The sequence below is a fragment of the Typopeltis vanoorti genome, chromosome 2 (genome assembly GCF_054136105.1).
Source record: "Typopeltis vanoorti isolate ZY-2024b chromosome 2, IOZ_Tvanoo_1.0, whole genome shotgun sequence".
In the NCBI taxonomy this organism is placed as follows: domain Eukaryota; kingdom Metazoa; phylum Arthropoda; class Arachnida; order Uropygi; family Thelyphonidae; genus Typopeltis; species Typopeltis vanoorti.
In genome coordinates this window covers 157,807,044-157,826,557 of record NC_143550.1, presented here as the reverse complement: position 1 = coordinate 157,826,557, position 19,514 = coordinate 157,807,044, and the positions used below count along the sequence as shown (strand labels likewise).

General features: G+C 36.0%; 1 protein-coding gene across 1 annotated transcript in view; it reads right to left on the bottom strand.

Moving 5' to 3' along the window:
* LOC150109564 (protein Obscurin-like) overlaps positions 1–19,514 on the bottom strand; it is a 1,271,613-nt gene that overhangs the window by 1,032,613 nt on the left and 219,486 nt on the right. The window contains exons 19-20 of the mRNA XM_090402667.1: positions 18,359–18,534; positions 13,066–13,171 (exon numbers count right to left, since the gene is read on the bottom strand). Coding sequence (XP_090258793.1) covers positions 13,066–13,171; positions 18,359–18,534 — 282 coding nt within the window. The remainder of the gene's footprint in view (positions 1–13,065; positions 13,172–18,358; positions 18,535–19,514) is intronic.

Genomic DNA, 19,514 nt, shown 5'->3' with positions numbered 1-19,514 from the left:
TTAGAGTTTGCTCTTCTCCAGAAATCTTAGAACAAGAACTTTCCATCATTAAAAAGTTAATGGAATCTAATAATTACCACCCTAATCAAATCCAACAGATAATTGAATCTCATGTTCCAATACCTAAGGTTTCTTCAACAGTCCGCAGAGTTCCAATCCCCTACATTCCAGGAATCTCAGAACCTATAGGTAGAATTTTAAAAAAGTACCAACTGATTCTCACGTATATTCCTATCGACAAAATTTCTTCCTTATTGCCTTCTACAAAAGATAAACTGTCATCTCTATCTTTGGCTGGCATTTACCAAATACCATGTGAATGCGATGTTTCGTATCGTATTTTGGACAAACTGGCCATTCTGTGGAAAAAAGAATTAAAGAACATCAATATTATATTGATTACAACAAACCTCAGAAGTCTGATCTAGCACAACACAGTATTAACACTACTCATAATATCCAGTGGGATAAAGCTATTCTCCTTCATAGATGCAGGTTCAAATATGAATGCATATTTAAAGAAAGTTGTGAAGCCATTTTACACCGACCGAATTTAAATCGAAATGATTGCCTCTCTCTCTCGAAGATCTGAGAGACTTTTATTTTATGTAATCGTTAACAAAAAAAATTATCTTAAATATTAACTATTTATTAATTTCTTTCATTTCCTAGCTCCCAACAACATTGTATTTTAATAGGTGATGCACCGAATGTTCATTACTTGTATTCCATTCCTATCTGTTTGTAACACTGAAGATGTAGTATTATTTTTAGTACGAAATATCTGTACCTTATTTATTAATTAAAGTTATTACTGTGGACTTACGTGTTTTTAATTATTAAAGAAGAAATAAAGAACTATAGACCAATTAGTATTCTCTCTAATCTGTACAAAACAAAATTCTCACAAAATAATAACAAACAGGTTGATACCTTTTCTAGACTGAAATCAGCCAGTATAACAAGCAGGATTTCGTAAAGGCTTAACACAATTCATCATATTCATGCAGTAAAACAAATAATAAAAAAAACAGAAGAAAACCAATTGCCTCTCTGTTTAGCCTTCATTGATTATGAAAAAGCATATGATTCCATCAAAACTAATGCAATAATCAAAGCACTCCAGAATCAGGAAGTTCCTGGAGAGTATATGGATCTCCTGCAGGCAATATCCATCACTGCAACAGCAACAATCCAACTTCACATCAGTAACAATAAAATATCAATTGAAAAAAGTGTTCGACAAAGAGACTCTCTACCACCCAAAATCTTTAGAGCAGTCCTTCAAGAAATATTTAATAATATAAACTGGACAAACCTTGGTATAAAAATTAATAACAGAAACTTAACACACCTAAGATATGCAGATGATATCATAATTTTTGCAAACACTCCAGAACACCTTAATATAATGATAGAAGACCTATATCATGAAAGCAGAAAAGTCAGTCTAAAGATAAACAGAGAAAAAACTAATATCATGTTTAATCATTTTGTAACACCAAAAAACATAATAATAGAAAACAATTTCTTGGAAAGGTCTCTTCATATACATACTTAGGTCATCTCATTCATCTAAACTGTGGACTCCAAAAGGAAATAAATAGGAAAGTTCAACTTACCTGGAGTGCATTCAGAAAATTGAAAAGCATTTTTCAAAACAATGATGTTCCACCAGTGTATACTTTCAGTCATCTCATATGGTTGTGAAACTCGGTCACTAACAAAAGCACTGGCAAATAAATTAAGAAAAACTCAAAGAAAAATGGAAAGATTGATGCTAGGCATCACATTAAAAGATAAGAAGTGAAACACCTGGATAAGAAGCCAGACTTGCATCACTGACATCATTCTTCACCACAAGCGACTAAAATGGAAAATAGGCCAGACATCTATCCAGAAGAGAAGATGAGCGATAGACCACCATACTAACAAACTGGATTCCTAAAGAAGAAAAACAAGGCAGATGATGTCCTAAAAAAAGGGGGAGTGATGAATTGTCAAATTTTGTTGGGGGAAAATTGGTCAACCATTGCCAAGAACAGAGAAAGGTGGAAAGAACTGGAGGAGGCCTCTGTCCAGCAGTGGACAGAAAATGGCTGAAAAGAAGAAGAAGATATACGAGGGTGGTCTGAAAAGTTCTCAGCCTCGACCAAAGATGGCAACACTACTGGCAAGATTTTTTTTTCTAAGTTGGTACATCTGTCATAAGCATCCATTTGAAATTGCAAATCACTCTATCAAGTAGTTTGTTTTATACAGCTGTCTGAAGTAAAAGTGTTGTGTGTGTATCCATTGAAATGGATAAAATTGAGTATTGTGAGGTTATAAAATTCTTTGTAAAAGAAGGTTTACCGCCAAAAGAAATTCGTTCAAAGTTCATAAAAGTTTATGGGCACTCTTCTCCTTCATTTTTGACAATTATAAAATGGTTTTCCAAGTTTAAATGTGGTCGTAGCAGCCTTGAAGATGATCCACATGAAGGACGTCCAAAAAGTGTAACAACACCAGAAATCATTGATCAAGTGCACGATATGGTATTGGATGACCAACAACTCAAAGTGTGTGAAACTGCTGAGATTATAGGCATTTCAAAAGAATGTGTAGGATATATTTTGCATGAAGAATTGCAAATGAAAAAGTTTTGCACAAGATGAGTGCCATGCTTGCTCAAGCAGATCAAAAATGCACTCGCATGAAAATCTCTGAACAGTGCTTGGAGCATTTTAATAAGAATAAAACCCATTTTTTGCATTGATTTATTACTATGGATGAGATTGGATTCACCATTGCACACCAGAATCCAAACAGCAGTCAAAACAATGGAAAGAAGCCGGTTGTTCAGCACCAAAAAAGACAAAATCGGTTCCATCAGCAGGAAAGATCATGGTATTGCCATTTTGGGATGCTACAGACATTACGTTTATTACTTATCTTGAAAAGGGTAAAACAATAACTGGGGAATATCATTCTTATCCTTTAACCAGACTAGACGAAAAAATTCGTGAGAAAATACCCAGTTTGCAGAAGAAAAAAATCATCTTTCATCAGGACAATGCACCTGCCCACAAAGGTGTTTTGGCATTAGAAAAATTAAGGGATCTGCACTATGAATTGTTTGGAACATCCACCCTATTCCCCAAATTTGGCTCCCTCTGACTTCTATGTCTTCCCCAAACCAAACCCTTCCTTGCTGCAGCGTTTTTCTTCGAGTCAAGAGCTGTAGAGGGGTATTTTGCAGATCTTACTGAGAACCATTACAGGGATGGGATAATGGCACTGGAGCATTGCTGAAATAAATGTATTAGTCTTAAGGCAGATTATGTCGAAAAATAAAAATAATTTTGAAATTATAAATTCATTTTTTCATTGTAAGGCTGAGAACGTTTCAGACCACCCTTGTACAACTCAAAAGATAATTGCAATGCTAAAACAAAGTTTGATATGTAAAGATAAGGATGTCATTTTGCCTCTTTATAATTCCTTGATAAGACTGCGCTTGGACTACTGTGCACAGGTCTGTCTCCTGGTTTCCACTGTGATTCTGATCAAGTTCAGAGAGTGCAAAGGAAAGTGTTAAAAATGATATTAAGATTGTGGAATACTGATTATGAAGATAAATTGAGAATTAGTATACCACAGACACTAGCACACAGGAGAAAGAAGGGTGATATTATTGAGACTTACAAATTTCTGAAACGGTCATACAGGATTTCAATTGATGAAATTTTTCATTTTATGGATGGTGAGGAAAGGACAAAAGGGCATCCTTGGGAGCTGAGAAATGAATGCCACTAAGAAGAGAATAAGGACTAGATTTTTCTCTCATAGGGTGGTGTGTGTGTGTGTGTGTGTGTGTGATTGGAATGGATTATCATTAGATCTTGTGAGTGCAAGCAGTGTGAATGAATTCAAGAATAATATGAATACTGGTGCATGTAGTATGTGGCCTCCCTCAATGAGTTCCTGACTCTCTGAAGGTCTCTCTCTTAATAATAATAATATCAGCAAGCTCAGTATGGTCAAGAGTGTTCCAGAAGAAGAGTGTACACAGAGCTCTGCTTTACAGCCATTATTGTTTAACTTATATGCTATTATATTAAGAAATGTTAACTCCAAGATTTGAAATCATTATGGAGATGCTATCTGGGCATCTCCACAATGAGTCCAAAGACTCATTTCAGAGATGATTAAACACATCAGCCATTATTCACACAATGCCCATCATACCTCTCCATAAACTTATTTGCTAGCATGCACTTACAACCACTACTACTTTGGGCCAATAATGGGCAGGGATGCACAATATACAGCCTCTCCTTATCAAGTCAACCCTGCCTTCCCATGGTGTGGCCTGTTTTCACAAAAGGGGCTCTGGCATTTGCAGCAAGCATTTCCCCTGCAAAAGGATAATTAGAGAAAATGGTAGACTAGACACTGGGTGGTAGATGTTTTTCATTGCCTGGTGAAATACCACCACCCAGCTTAATGGAGGTTTAAAGAAGCAAATACCATATTTGGTCTCCAGAGCAGAGATTCCAGTTTCTGTTTCCCCAACTTCCCTCTCTTTTTTATATGGTATGACTGATACCCTTCAAGGCTATAACCAACATACTTAGAGACCCATAACCTCCTCCATTTGAGGATACATCAGTTAAAATGGTGATGCCACAGGTCAGCTGCCAGTTAGTGCACAGGAGTCAGGAGGCTACCCTGTCAACTCATGCATAATCCTGCTGCCATATACCTCTGCCAGGTCGTGTGTGGAGTGTGAGTTAAAGTAGTGGTATGTGGGGGCACTGTCAAGGCCACATCATGATATGGAGACTGGTTTCTCTCCATATGGAAGTTATGTCTAAGAGTCTTTCATTGCACATCCCCACTATATTTTTCCAGTTAATCATGATTAAATTTAGGAAGGCATAAACAAACAATGACACTGTGACAAAAATGAATCTCCCTCATAAATCAATCCTATCAAAAAAAGTCACATCACAAACAGACACAACACACAAACCAAGACAAAATCTCTTCACTTAAACTCACTTTCACATCCACTACAAATATAAATGATGTTCACCACCATTTGCAGTCTTTCAGACCAGATATACTATTCCTGACAGAAACTCAGATTGCACTATATCTCCTACTGTCCACATCCAGCCCAAACTATTATCACCACAAGGGTAGCACCTATGTATGTGTTAAGCCTGCCAAAGAATGGCTACTTTAGAATCCCCTGCTTTTGATATTCTCTAGCTCAAGGTTTCTTTGTCCCATTTTGTAACATGCATATGTTGTTATTATGCACCATCCAGTGATTTTCGACTCTCAGTGATCTTGTAAATAAAGGCTCTACATTCCACAAGGCCTCTTGTCCTTTCTTTCAACAACTGTAAGTTCAAGTTGTTGCATTTACCAGTCTCTAAACACGGATAACCATTCTGATCTCTTCGCCTTCATTTCCATGAAACTTGGCCATCTACAATCCAGCTACTTCCCATCCAACTACAAACCTCATCTTCCTGGACAACCTCAACATCCAGAATTTATACAATCCACAATACTGCACACATTGTGAAGACATAACATCAGACAATGGCAATGATGCCATTATCTGATGCCAGTGTATAAGGCCTTGAACAGGCCTCATATGGATTATTATTATTATAGAATATTTGACGGGGTGCTTAAGGGTCAAAGCTGTATAACTGAGAGGAGACCTCCACATAGCCTTTAAAGGAATGCGGAGAACCGACCAGGGCTTCTGATCTAATGTCCAATCCTCACCTTCTCGTGGTGCACCCTGTTGGGTATCTACTTGGATACTGAACGGACGAGGATGGGCTGGCAATTTGGGATTTAGCTGACCAAATTGTATTCTTATTGGTTAAACCAAAATATAGAATGATGGTACAACATGACAAAATTTCATGCCAGCTGGGGTATCGCCCGGTTAAACAAGGCCCCCGTTGTTTTCATCAGGGAACCAGGGCGAACAGCGAAAAGTCAGCTACTGGAACAAATCTGAAAATAAACCCCAACTCAACATCACCAGAGTTAAAGATCGGTACTATCAACGTAAGAAGCCTGAATGGCAAAGAAATGGAGCTAGCTGAGGAATTAGATAAGTACCAGATCGACATAATAAGGGTGACTGAAACAAAAAAGACCAAAACTGGTGAGATTTTCTGAGCAATAAATACAAAATGTTATATTCAGGCAATGACAATCAAGGAAAAGAAGGAGTAGCCATAGTAGTCAACACAAAATACGAGGCTAATCTTCTTGAATGGCAGTCAGTCTCAAGTAGAGTAATGTGGGCAAATATGAGAATGGGGAAATGGACAATGAGACTTATTTGTGCCTATGGTCCCACAGAAGGTTCTACTAAGGTAGAAGTGGAGGAATTTTTTGAGGCTTTAGAAAAAGCAACTGACACAATGAAAAATGAAAAGTTGGTCCTTGTTGGGGATCTAAATAGCAGAGTAGGAAATGATTGTGAGACATACAAAAATATTTTGGGAAAATTTGGAGAAAAGAGCAAAGCTAATAATAATGGCAAATATCTGTTGGATTTCTGCTCAGGACATGGACTGGTTATTACTAACACCATGTTCCAACATAAAAATATGCACAAATTCACATGGAGAGAAGAGGCTAGGAATAAGAGTCTCATTGACTATGTTATTATTGTTATTATATTCAGGCAATGGCAATCAAGGAAAAGAAGGAGTAGCCATAGTATTCAACACAAAATACGAGGCTAATCTTCTTGAATGGCAGGCAGTCTCAAGTAGAGTAATGTGGGCAAATATGAGAATGGGGAACTGGACAATGGGACTTATTTGTGCCTATGGTCTCACAGAAGGTTCTACTGTGGGACCTCAAAAAATTCCTCTACTAAAAGTGGAGGAATTTTTTGAGGCTTTACAAAAAGCAACTGACACAATGAAAAATGAAAAGATGGTCCTTGTTGGGGATCTAAATAGCAGAGTAGGAAATGATTGTGAGACATACAAAAATATTTTGGGAAAATTTGGAGAAAAGAGCAAAGCTAATAATAATGGCAAATATCTGTTGGATTTCTGCTCAGGACATGGAGCAGAAGGTTCTACTAAGGTAGAAGTGCAGGAATTTTTTGAGGCTTTAGAAAAAGCAACTGACACAATGAAAAATGAAAAGTTGGTCCTTGTTGGGGATCTAAATAGCAGAGTAGGAAATGATTGTGAGACATACAAAAATATTTTGGGAAAATTTGGAGAAAAGAGCAAAGCTAATAATAATGGCAAATATCTGTTGGATTTCTGCTCAGGACATGGACTGGTTATTACTAACACCATGTTCCAACATAAAAATGTGCACAAATTCACATGGAGAGAAGAGGCTAGGAATAAGAAAAGTCTCATTGACTATGTTATTGTTGATAGTGATGTTTTCTCCCTGGTGCAGGACACCAGAGTGTACAGAGGATTTGAAATTGGAAGTGATCACTATTTAGTCTTGAGCAGGATAAAATTGAATTTCATATTGAAAAGAATAACATGTAAGAAAGTTTTAAAACGAATAAAAGTTGAGCAGCTCTCAGATGTGAACTGTAGGCTAAAATACACAAAGATTATTGAAGAAAAAATGAAAGAGTTTGAGAACAGGAATCAAACCTTGGAGATTCAGTGGCAAACTCTGAAGGAAACATTGATTGATTCTGCCAGAGAGGCATGTGGTGAGGTTATCTGTAAGGATAAAAAAATCAGAACTCCCTGGTGGACACAGGAAGTTAAAGAGGCAGTGAAGGAAAAGAAGAAAGCATACCAAAAGTTCCTGTCAAATAAGTCAGCTTGTGCTCTTAGAGAATATAGAGACAAATGCAAGAATGCTAAACATTGTGTAAAACTAGCTAAACAAAAGTAATGGGAAGACATTGGCAAGAATGTAGAAAATAAATATCAAGAAGGTGGCAAAATATTCTGGAGGTTGTTGAAGAAGCTTAAGAATGGAGGAAAGAGTGCTGTAAAAGGAATTAGAGATGATAAAGGTGACATGAAAACAGGAGAAAAAGATATCCTTGAAGTATGGAGTAATTACTTTGAAAAACTGCTAAATGACACAAGCAGTGATGACAGCACAGTGGTAAAAAACACTGACCAGGCATGCAGTCAGGAATACATATCCATACTAGAAGTAGAAAAAGCCATCAAAGGCTTGAAATGTGGAAAGGCAGCAGGAGTATATTATATTCGACCAGAAATGCTGAAGTATGGTGGTATAAGAGTCTTACAGTGGCTGCACTGCATAGTTCAGAAAGCCTGGACAGAGGGACAAATTCCCGATGATTGGAGTAGAGCTCTCATAGTACCCATATATAAAAAGGGAAATAAAACTGCATGTGAGAATTACAGAGGTATTTCTTTACTGAGTGTTCCCGCCAAGATTTATGCAAGTATAATTGAGAAACGGTTGAGAAGAATTGTGGAAGAAAAGCTTGGCGAAGAACAAGCTCGATTCAGGCCAAATAGAGGCTGTCAGGATCAGATCTTCACTTTACGACAAATAGTCGAGAAAGCATGGGAATATAACAAAGATCTGTATTTAAGTTTTGTCAATTTGGAAAAGGCATATGACAAGGTGCCAAGACAGAAGCTATTCAATACGCTGCAGTTATATGGTGTGAATGGGGCATTATATCAAGCAATACTTAGTGTTTATTTGAGTTGTAAGTCAGCAGTTAGAATTGAAGGAAGTACAGGAAGATGGTTTAATGTTAATTCTGGTGTGAGACAAGGATGTACATTATCCCCTCTGTTATTCATTATCATCATCATCTTTTCATTTTTCATTGTGTCAGTTGCTTTTTGTAAAGCCTCAAAAAATTCCTCCACTTTTAGTAGAGGAATTTTTTGAGGTCCCACAGTAGAACCTTCTGTGAGACCATAGGCACAAATAAGTCCCATTGTCCAGTTCCCCATTCTCATATTTGCCCACATTACTCTACTTGAGACTGCCTGCCATTCAAGAAGATTAGCCTCGTATTTTGTGTTGAATACTATGGCTACTCCTTCTTTTCCTTGATTGCCATTGCCTGAATATAACATTTTGTATTTATTGCTCAGAAAGATCTCACCAGTTTTGGTCTTTTTTGTTTCAGTCACCCTTATTATGTCGATCTGGTACTTATCTAATTCCTCAGCTAGCTCCATTTCTTTGCCATTCAGGCTTCTTACGTTGATAATACCGATCTTTAACTCTGGTGATGTTGAGTTGGGGTTTATTTTCAGATTTGTTCCAGTAGCTGACTTTTCGCTGTTCGCCCTGGTTCCCTGACGAAAACAACGGGGGCCTTGTTTAACCGGGCGACGCCCCAGCTGGCATGAAATTTTGTCATGTTGTACCATCATTCTATATTTTGGTTTAACCAATAAGAATACAATTTGGTCGGCTAAATCCCAAATTGCCAGCCCATCCTCGTCCGTTCAGTATCCAAGTAGATACCCAACAGGGTGCACCACGAGCAGGTGAGGATTGGACATTAGGTCAGAAGCCCTGGTCGGTTCTCTGCATTCCTTTAAAGGCTATGTGGAGGTCTCCTCTCAGTTATACAACTTTGACCCTTAAGCACCCCCTTTGACCCTCAAGCAGACATGGAAGAGATTTTTCATAGAATGGGAGATGGGGTTAGAACAAGAGGCCATTGCTGGAAACTGTATAACGAAAGGTGTGAGCAGAGGAATGAGGAGAAAGTTCTTTGCATGGCAAGTGGTTTGTGAGTAGAATGAATTGCTAGAGTGTGTTGTGAATGTAGACACATTGAATCAGTTTAAAGCACAGTTGGATGAGCATTATGTGTATTCCCACGATGAGTCTCTGAATTCATGGAGGTCAGATGTTAATAATAATAATTCCAACTGGCTCCCCTATTCCAGCCCCACTGACCAAGTTGGACAAGAAACAGAAATCTTTGCCATAAGTAATAACCTAACATAAATCATGCCTCTACCTACTTGGATTCTGAATAATCTGCTTCACTTTCCAAAATGATGCAAGAAGATGGATAAAATAAGAGTGGGCAAGGCCCAGGCCCAAATCTGAATAAACATTTTGAGGACAAACCAACAGATTACTATAACTTTAACGTGTAGAAATAAAGATGTTTTAATCTAATATGCAAGTCTATGAAAGTTCATTGTCAGGTTTCATCTGGAGTATCGGTCAACTGGTTTTCATGAAATAAAGAGATTTTGGAAAGAATCCAGGAAAGAGTGTTTAAAATAGTGTCATATCTTTGGAATGATACTATTGGAATGATAGGGATGAAAACAGGCACCCTCTGCAAAATAGCTAAGAGGGGTGCAAACCTTTTTCCTATTTTGTAAAAGGTTTGCACCCCATTAATGCAAGTGGCATTGCTTAGAATGGAAGGATGCAGAAACAGAACAACAGGCAATCCTAGAAATTGAATAAGGAAGATGTGTTTGTTGATTAATTTTAACAGTATAGATGAGAACACAGACTGATAAGAAAATAACTATTTATTAACTTATTGCTGATATTTTGCTGGTATGTTATCCAGAATCTTCAGAGCACAAAAAAAAACAGTTTGTAACAGTACACGAGACAACAACAATTCTGGTATAACAATGGGGCTAGTCTGAACAATTGTAACATACAACACACAAAGATTAAGTCCTAATTAGGCACTATCTATGTTGAAAAAAAAAATGAGAGAGAAAGCAGGTATTAATTTGCTCTTAAGATGACTGTCTCCCAAATCTCTGGCAAATTTATACTAGTTGAATACTAGTTGAGGTTTGAAGTATGCTTTAAGGCTTCTGTTGATTCCAGGAACAACCTCTCTGACGTAAAAAAAAAAGTGATCAAAAAAAAGCTTCCAGATCACATCTTCCTTAAGCATGTGGGAAGACTTATGTGTTCATCATACATATTGATTAATTTTAACAGTATGGATGAGAACATAGACTGATAAGAAAATAACTATCTAAAATTTACTATGGACAGACAAGAAGAACCGTGAACATAAAAAATACATCCAGCACTATCGCTATGGCAAGTCAGATCTAGCAGACCATGCTTTAAATATCTCTGCACACAAGATCAATTGGAAAAAAACAAAAGTGCTGCTCAGAAGTTTAAAGCATGGTCTGCTAGACCTGACTTGCGATAGCGATAGTGCTGGATGTATTTTTTATGTTCACAGCTCTTCTTATCTGTCCATAGTAAATTTTAGATAGTTAGTTTCTTATCAGTCTATGTTCTCATCTATACTGTTAAAATTAATCAATATGTATGATGAACACATAAGTCTTCCCACATGCTTAAGGAAGATGTGATCTGGAAGCTTTTTTGATCACTTTTTTTTTTTTTGAGAATGATAGGTAAATAGAACAAAGACTGAGAGTGTAATCAGCGAGAAACAGTAGAAACAGTGCATGAATTTTTTAACTCCCAATGAATCATGGAGGTGTGATGATATAAAAATAATGATGGCGAAACTATATTATTTTGAAGTTGTCTCCCAAAAACAGAAGATTTAATTTGAAATTACATGACTGAAATACTTGGTTTACCAAATGTTTAGCACATTTGCTCTCCAACCAACAAGATGCAGGCTTGAATCCCACCACAGGCATGAATGTTTATGATTGTCTTTAGGTGAGAGAGGAATTTCATCACCCAGTGTGAGACCACCACCACCACCACCCAGCTTGGAGGCCTAGTGTGGCTTAAAAAGTTCCAAATTTGATCTCTAGAGTGGGGTTTCCAGATTATGCCAAAATAAATAAGAATACAAAATATATATAAAATTAATAAAAAAAAACAGAAAAAAAATCCTTAGCCCACACCACAGTACTAATGTATTATAAGTTTACAGAGCCTCCATAGCTCAGTCAGTATACACAAAGCCCTTTGGTTGGAAAGACCTGGGTTTGATTCTCATCTATGAAGTGAGGAATCTTTATCTGGTCCCTTTTGACAGGTGAGTTGACCAGTCTCATACAGAGGTAGAGAGTTTTTTCACATGAAAACTTGGGTTTCCATGTGAAACTCGAGTAAACACAGATTTACAATCATAAAATATATATACCTAATTCCTCATGAGGAGGGCTCAACCTGCCCTGCCTCAAAGAAACAAGGAAGAAAGGGACAAAACCTCATACAAATAAATAAATAAATAGGTTTACAACCATTTCTTTGGCGGGAATCACATATGTGTGTGTGAATGAGGGCTTGTAGATATATAGCATTTTCCAAAGTAGAAGTAGTTGACATATACGTTATACACATACATAAATATACACATATATAGACATTTATGAAACGTATAAACACAAACACAAAAACACACTAGAATCAGACTATATAATGTCTTATCAAAACCAACTCTACCATACAGAAGTGAAACATGGACATTAAAAAGGAAAAATGAATTCAAACAGCAGAAATGAAATATCTCAGAAAAACAGCTGGATATACTAAGTGGGACCATAAAACAAATGAAGAAATTTTACAATCCCTGAATATAAAACCAATTAATTACTACATAAGACAGTATAAACAAAAATGGATAGAACATTTAAATCGAATGGACAACAGTGCCGAAAATATTATATAGATATAAAATAAATGGAAAAAGAAGAATTTGAAGACCAAGAAAGAGATGGCATGAGACCAGAACAGGCCACCTGGCCTAAAATCCATGTTAGGAATAAGAAGAAGAAACTAAACACAAGCATATATTTTGAAATATATAGATACAATCTTTTCCACACCTTTCCAGTTTCTTAATCATTCATGGTAACAATCATTGTTAGTAGACTATTACAATAACTTTAGCGACAAGATTCTTTCTTTCCAAAGGAAGAGTGATAACCAAAGATAAGTGACCTTTCAGTCACAATGTGTAAATATCTTGCAATAATTTACACTCCTTTGAGTGCAAGTGCTTATGTTGGGTCTCCAAAATTTCAATACTAATTATACAATAACGAACTTCAAATTTGTACTAGTATAATTAATATTACTGAAAGATGATTGCAGTTTAATACTTACCACTTAATTTCTGGTGTTGGAGTTCCTTCTACTTCTACCTCAAATTTAACTGGACTGTCTGTTGTTACAGACACATCCCTCAGAGGTTTACGGAATGCAGGAGAGGCTGAATGAAGGAACAACTTATTTCAGTCAGTGAGAATTACATCAGGCATGAAAATTATTGACTAACTACAAAAACAACTTTTTTTTGTCTTATGCAGAAATTTATGGAAATTTTGCTTATGTGGGATGTCTCAGTGTGAGACATTTTCAAAATTAGTAAATATTTATATACAAATGAAAAACTGAACTGTTAGAAATGACATATCCTCATCAATGATAGCAATAAAGGAATCAATTTTTCCTCATTATTCTTCATTTGTATGATGCTGTTGCAATGGATATAATTATATTTAAGATGTATTAAATTAATCATAATAAGTTGATGTACCAACAAATGAGAAAGATTTTTGAGGAGGAGAATTTTTATGATAAGTTACAGAGATATACAGAATAAGTACCGAAGCATAACATGATCATTCTTATGGGTAACATGAATGCTAAAGTTGGCAAAAGAAATAATGAAGATGAAAGAGCACAGGTAATGAAGGATGTGGTCCAAGAATCGAGAATGGTGACCTACTGGCAGCATTCTGTGAAATAAATAACCTTGTGATAGGAGGAAGCTTATTTAACATAAAGATATATACATAAAATTACTTAGATATCACCAGATGGTAAAACCAAAACCAAAACCAAAACTGATCATGCTGCAAACAAGGGTAATTTTAGGAGCTGATGTAGGATCTGATCATTACTTAGTAACAGCCAAAATTAAATTAAAACTGCATGAGATTATAAAAATCAGGAATCAAAATGGAAGGATAAAACATGATATGTCCAAATTAAAAATGAATAAAATTAAGAAACATTTTTCTATTTTGATAAAAAAATAGATTTCATATTTTAGAAAATGAGAAGCTAGAAGGTGAGAAAGTAGAAAGCCAAGAAGACATGATTAAAAAGCAATGGGGAAAATTTTAAATGGGATGTCTCACACATTGGCCATTCAGCATGAGATGGAGGTCAAAAGGACAAAATATACAATTAATTGCTGCTATAAGACCAAGGGATGTAAAGGATGAAGCAGATAGTATGCACTGGAAAATAAGTAATTATCATGTGAGTAATTATTATGGGATCTTTGACTAAGGTAACATCTTTGTAGGGTAAAATTTTGTAGGATGATTTAAATAGACTGGTAGTATGTGCAAAAGAGAACATATGTCAGCTTAATGTGGAAAAGTGGAAAATTAGAAGGAGATATGGGAGAAAGGAAATGGAATTTACACAATTACTAAGAAAAAATTATCTGAGGCAGCATGTGATGGAATGTACCAGAGGGTTTGAGTGTGCTAAATCTAGTACCTGCATCAGAGGCTTTATCTATAACCAAAAATGACCACATTGCTCCCAATCTGTATGAAAATGTGCAGTCTTAACCTGGGAGGCAGCTAAGTGTGTGTGGAATTTTCAGTTAAGATGGGGTACATGTGGAATTATAGAGTTGGTAAGTGTAACAAACTTAGAAGATTGCTTGGAGAAATGCTACTGCATGAGGAACTGCAAGAGTTGGATGTTGATAGTGCATGGAAGGTGGTAAAAGGGTGTTTGAAGGAAGTAATAGCAGATTGCACACCTAGAGTCAGGAGGATAAATCAAGTGGGAGTTGAATGGATTAACAGCATCATTAAGCAAAAGCCCTTTCACAGAACACAAAAGTACTTAAAATTAAGTAATTGCAGAAAAAAAATTAAGTAATAAAATTGTGGAGATAAATTTAAGTAATTGTGGTATCAAGTAACTGTGGAAACAGTTCACGAAATATCTGAACTGTTTCCACAATAAAAATTTGTGGAGAGAATTCAGGGAGAAAGGTACAAACCAACAGATACAAAGGCTAGAAGACTGATCAGTATGATAAGAAGTGCAAAATATCTTCTCATACAGTATGAGAAGAAATAGCGGTGAACGCCAAAGATAATCCCAAAGAGTTTCTTTGGTATGCAGCAAGTAAAAAGAGAAGAATAATCTTGATAAATGTCGATGGTAAAGAGGTAACTGAAGCAGACAAAATAGCTGAATTACTAAGTGAACACTTTGCAGGGGTATATCATCTGGATGGCAATATTGCATGCAAGAAAGGCAAGGGCTTATATTGAAATAAAAGTAGATGAACTGGAGATGCATACGATATTGTTGTGGATACAGCTATGCAATTAGAGAGTATACAAGCTGAAGTGCTACAAGAAGGTACTAAGTATTTGGCAATGCATTTGACCACATTGTTTAAGTCTCAGCTCTGGGTTGGTCCAAAAGGAAGTGGAAAGAAGGGGGGAAAATAGTTCCATTGCATAAGGGAGGCTCAAGAGTGAGGTAGTAAATTACTGACCAATCAGCATCTCAGGAGTGGTGGTCAAGATATTGGAGAAGTTGGCCAAGGGAAAAATCCAAGAATGTGATACTATACTGGTGGCAGTGGGGAAACATGGTTTTGTGAAGGATAGGTCATGCTTCAGTAACTTACTCACTTTTTATAATACAGTGATAGTTAAGTTGGATAAAGGTAATAGATATAAAGTGATACTGCTGGATTTTGCAAAGGCTTTTGACAGGACAGATACCACATGGAATTTTGAAAAATAAATTGCAGCACATGGGGATGGATACAAAGATGGTGAAGTGGATAAAAGGTGGTTAATAGAGAGATAAAAGACAGGTATTTAAGAGTAGAGTCCAGTAGAAGGACTATTATACCTGTGCTTGGGCTACTATTTAATTTGCACATTAATGACATAGTAAATGATCTGAGAGAAATATTCAGTTATTTGTCGATGATGAAAAACTGGGTAGAGAAATAGTCACTGAAGATGATATTAAAATTTTGTAGGCTGATTTAAATAGACTGGTAGTACGTGCAAAAGAGAACATATGTCAGCTTCATGTGGAAAAGTGTCAAATTGTACATTTTAATGCGAAAAGATTACTTGCTGTGTACCATATTGATGGAACTGTACTCCAGGAAATTGATGAAGTTGAGGTGAATCGATGAAGAAAATTGATGAGGATACAGGAACATTAGTGGATAGAGAATTGAAGTTTAGAGGGCATACTAAGCGCCTCCGTAGCGCAATTGGAAGATTGACGGTACAGTTAGCCCTTCGATTGGAATAGGCTTAAGTTCGATTCTCGTTGCAACGGGAGGAATCTTTATCTGGACGATTTCAATCGAAGGTGAGTTAGCTGATCTCATATGGAGGTAGCAGAGTTTTTTCTTCCGGAAACTTGGGTTTTTCATCCTGCATACAGACAAATCGGCCCTTCAGAACACACGCAATTTACAGACAAAAATACTAGTTGTGGTGGAGGTGGGCGGTAGATGGCGTTGATGGAGATGATTCGTAGTAGAGGTTCGGTGTAGTGGTTGAGACAGTTGTAGGTGTCCTCCTGCGTTGAGTCTTTGGACTCCTTGGAGGTATCAGGAATAATAATAATACTGCAAAAGTGGCTAAAACAGCTCATCAGATTACATTATTACTGAAGAACACCCTGATGAGCAGGTTATTATGCCTCTTTATAAGACCTTGCTAAGATCCTATCTGGACTACTGTGTCTGGGTTTCTTGGGAATGAGAAGGAGGCAGAAAGGATCCAGAAACAAGTAACCAACATGGTGGCAGGTTTACAGAATGCACATTATGAGGACAGGTTGAAGAGCTGTAGGTTACAGAAATTGGATGGTAGGTGAAAAAAAGCAGTGATATGATATTATATGACATACAAATTAACATAAGATTTTTACAGGATGAATACAGAACAAATTTTTCAGAACAGATCTGATGATGGCAGAATCATCTAATCATATGAGATATCTTGGCTACCACTGCCATATGTATGCTGCCATTAACACTCCCAAATCAAACTTCATCAATTTCCTGGGTACAGTTCCTTCAATGTGGTATACAGCTTGTAATCTTTTTATCTCAAAACACATAACTTTACACTTTTTCCAGATTAAATTAGTATCCATTATCTTTTACCCAATCCATCTGAACGAAATCTCATGTTGTACCATCATGTTTATTTTTGTTTTAAGCCAATGATTATGATGATGATCAGCCTGTTTTCTAACCACTACAGGGTGAAGGACTCTCTTATTGTGGGAGGGTTTGGGTCTACTTCTCCCATGGTGACCCAGTCCATCTTGGGAGAGTGTATTTATGCTTGGATGAATGAATGTATGAAGGTGGAAGACAATCACAAAATCTATGCCTAGGCAGGATTTGAACCCACAGCCTCTTGGCTGGAGAGTGGATATGCTAACCACTTGGCCAACCAGGCCAGCTTTAAGCCAATACAAAATATAATTTGGTCCAAATTTTCAGTCGATCCTCATGCATTCAGTGATTTCACTGTCACACTGAAGGTGAAATTGGACATTAGGTCAGATGCTCCAGTCAGTTCTCTGCATTCCTTAAAGGCTATGTGGGGTATCTACTCCCGGTTACCAGGCTTTGACCCTTAAGTAATCCCCTTATTTCTGCTGAAATTAATTTTTGAAACAGATTTATTTTAATCACAGTGACACTGTCAGTATTTGATATATATTTCATTTTGATTAGATAACAGGAAAGATATAGCAGGATATGTAGTGATACTCTTGGACACGATGCTCATAAAGAAAGTTATAAATCTCTTTGCCATAACATGGCCTCAAATTTGCCTCCTCCATACTACTACTCGAAATGTCCCTCCAGGCAAGCCCTGGAAGATTATGTGCATTGGCATTATGGACCAGCTGAAAAGTTCCCAACTTGTTACTGATAACTTCAAGTCTATGCATGAGCTATCTAATTATCATCCTGCATACCATTTTACTGTTGTACCCTCAAAATTTAGGAAGTTCATGTCTTTGAAGAATATCACTTGCAATGCATGGAGAAGGAACATTATACATAATATGGTTCTGTAAATGGGACTTTTTACAGAATATTATTTTGTATAATAATGTCCCATTTCACCATATAATTGTATTTTTTTTCTCTTGAATGCCTTATTATATACCTCTTCCAGATCTACAAAACTTAAATGTAGATTCTTGTTATATTTCCTACCAGAAATACATATGTCATGTAATCTATTAACATATGCAAATGTAAATGCAGAAATTATTATTAGTTATAATTATTATCAGATCTCCATGGAGTCAAAAGACTTGTTGCGAAGAAATCTTACAGAAAAAAAATACTTACATGTAACAACTAGCTGGCAGGAGGTGGTTGCTTCAGCTAAAGCATTCTTTGCAATAGCTACATATTTTCCAGCATCTTCTTTTTTAACATTCTTGATCATCAAGGCATATGATTCATCATCTTCAACCAGGAAACGAATACGTTCTCCAGCTGTTATTTCCTCTTCACCTTTGTGCCTACAAAGCATAAAAAGTTATATGACACAAGTAAAATATATGTATATTTAAAGGAAATAACACAATTAAAAGGAAATCTTACAATCATATAATGCATGTAATTAAAAAAAATTATAATGTACATCATGTAGCATTTTTTATAGCAGCACACTTTATTTAAATCAATTTCATTAGTACTATGTGCTTTACATTAATTTAAAAGAAAGATCCATACAGAAATTTTTAAAAAATCAAATATAATACTTTCCATAATGGACTGCATGCCTATAAAGCATGAGCTGAATAAAAATGTTGTGGAGTATATAATAGAAGAGTGGTGAATAGGTTCACAAGCAGTGCAAAGCACAGGCCAAAAAAAAAAAAAAAAAAAAAATCCTAAGGAGTCATTTCTTTTGTGTTTGTGGCAAGTAAAAAGAATATTCATGCTAATATCATTTTAGTGAATGAGATATAGTTAAGTAATGTAAGCAGAAGAAATAAAGAGTAGATTTGAGAGATCTGAGTTTGTTTGTTTTAGGGTCTAATTGTGCAAGGACAGCTATGGTCATACTGTGCAAAAACACATGCAATAAATAAGGAGCTTATATAAGTCAACAAACTATATATAAAAGCCAAAATAACAAAACAAAATCATAAATGAAACAATTCTTAGAAGTATACTATTTAATAAATAAGTAAGAAAACATAAAAACAATGTAGAGAAAACAAATGTAAAAGAAGAGTATAAAAGATGTAAAAAGCAAAAAAATATTAAAATTCATAAACTGTACATAATCTGAGGTTTTTGTTTTAAAACATATTTACAATAATTTAAACTAAAAAATATATACTTTAATATAAGGTGGTAAAGATTAATACTCTGTAACAACTTAAAACCAGGTTGATAGTTGATGAGTCTGATAAAATCTGCCTAAGCGTGTAAGGCTCAGGCAGATTATAAAAGTGGTTAAAATAATGACTGCACTCATTGACAAAATGAG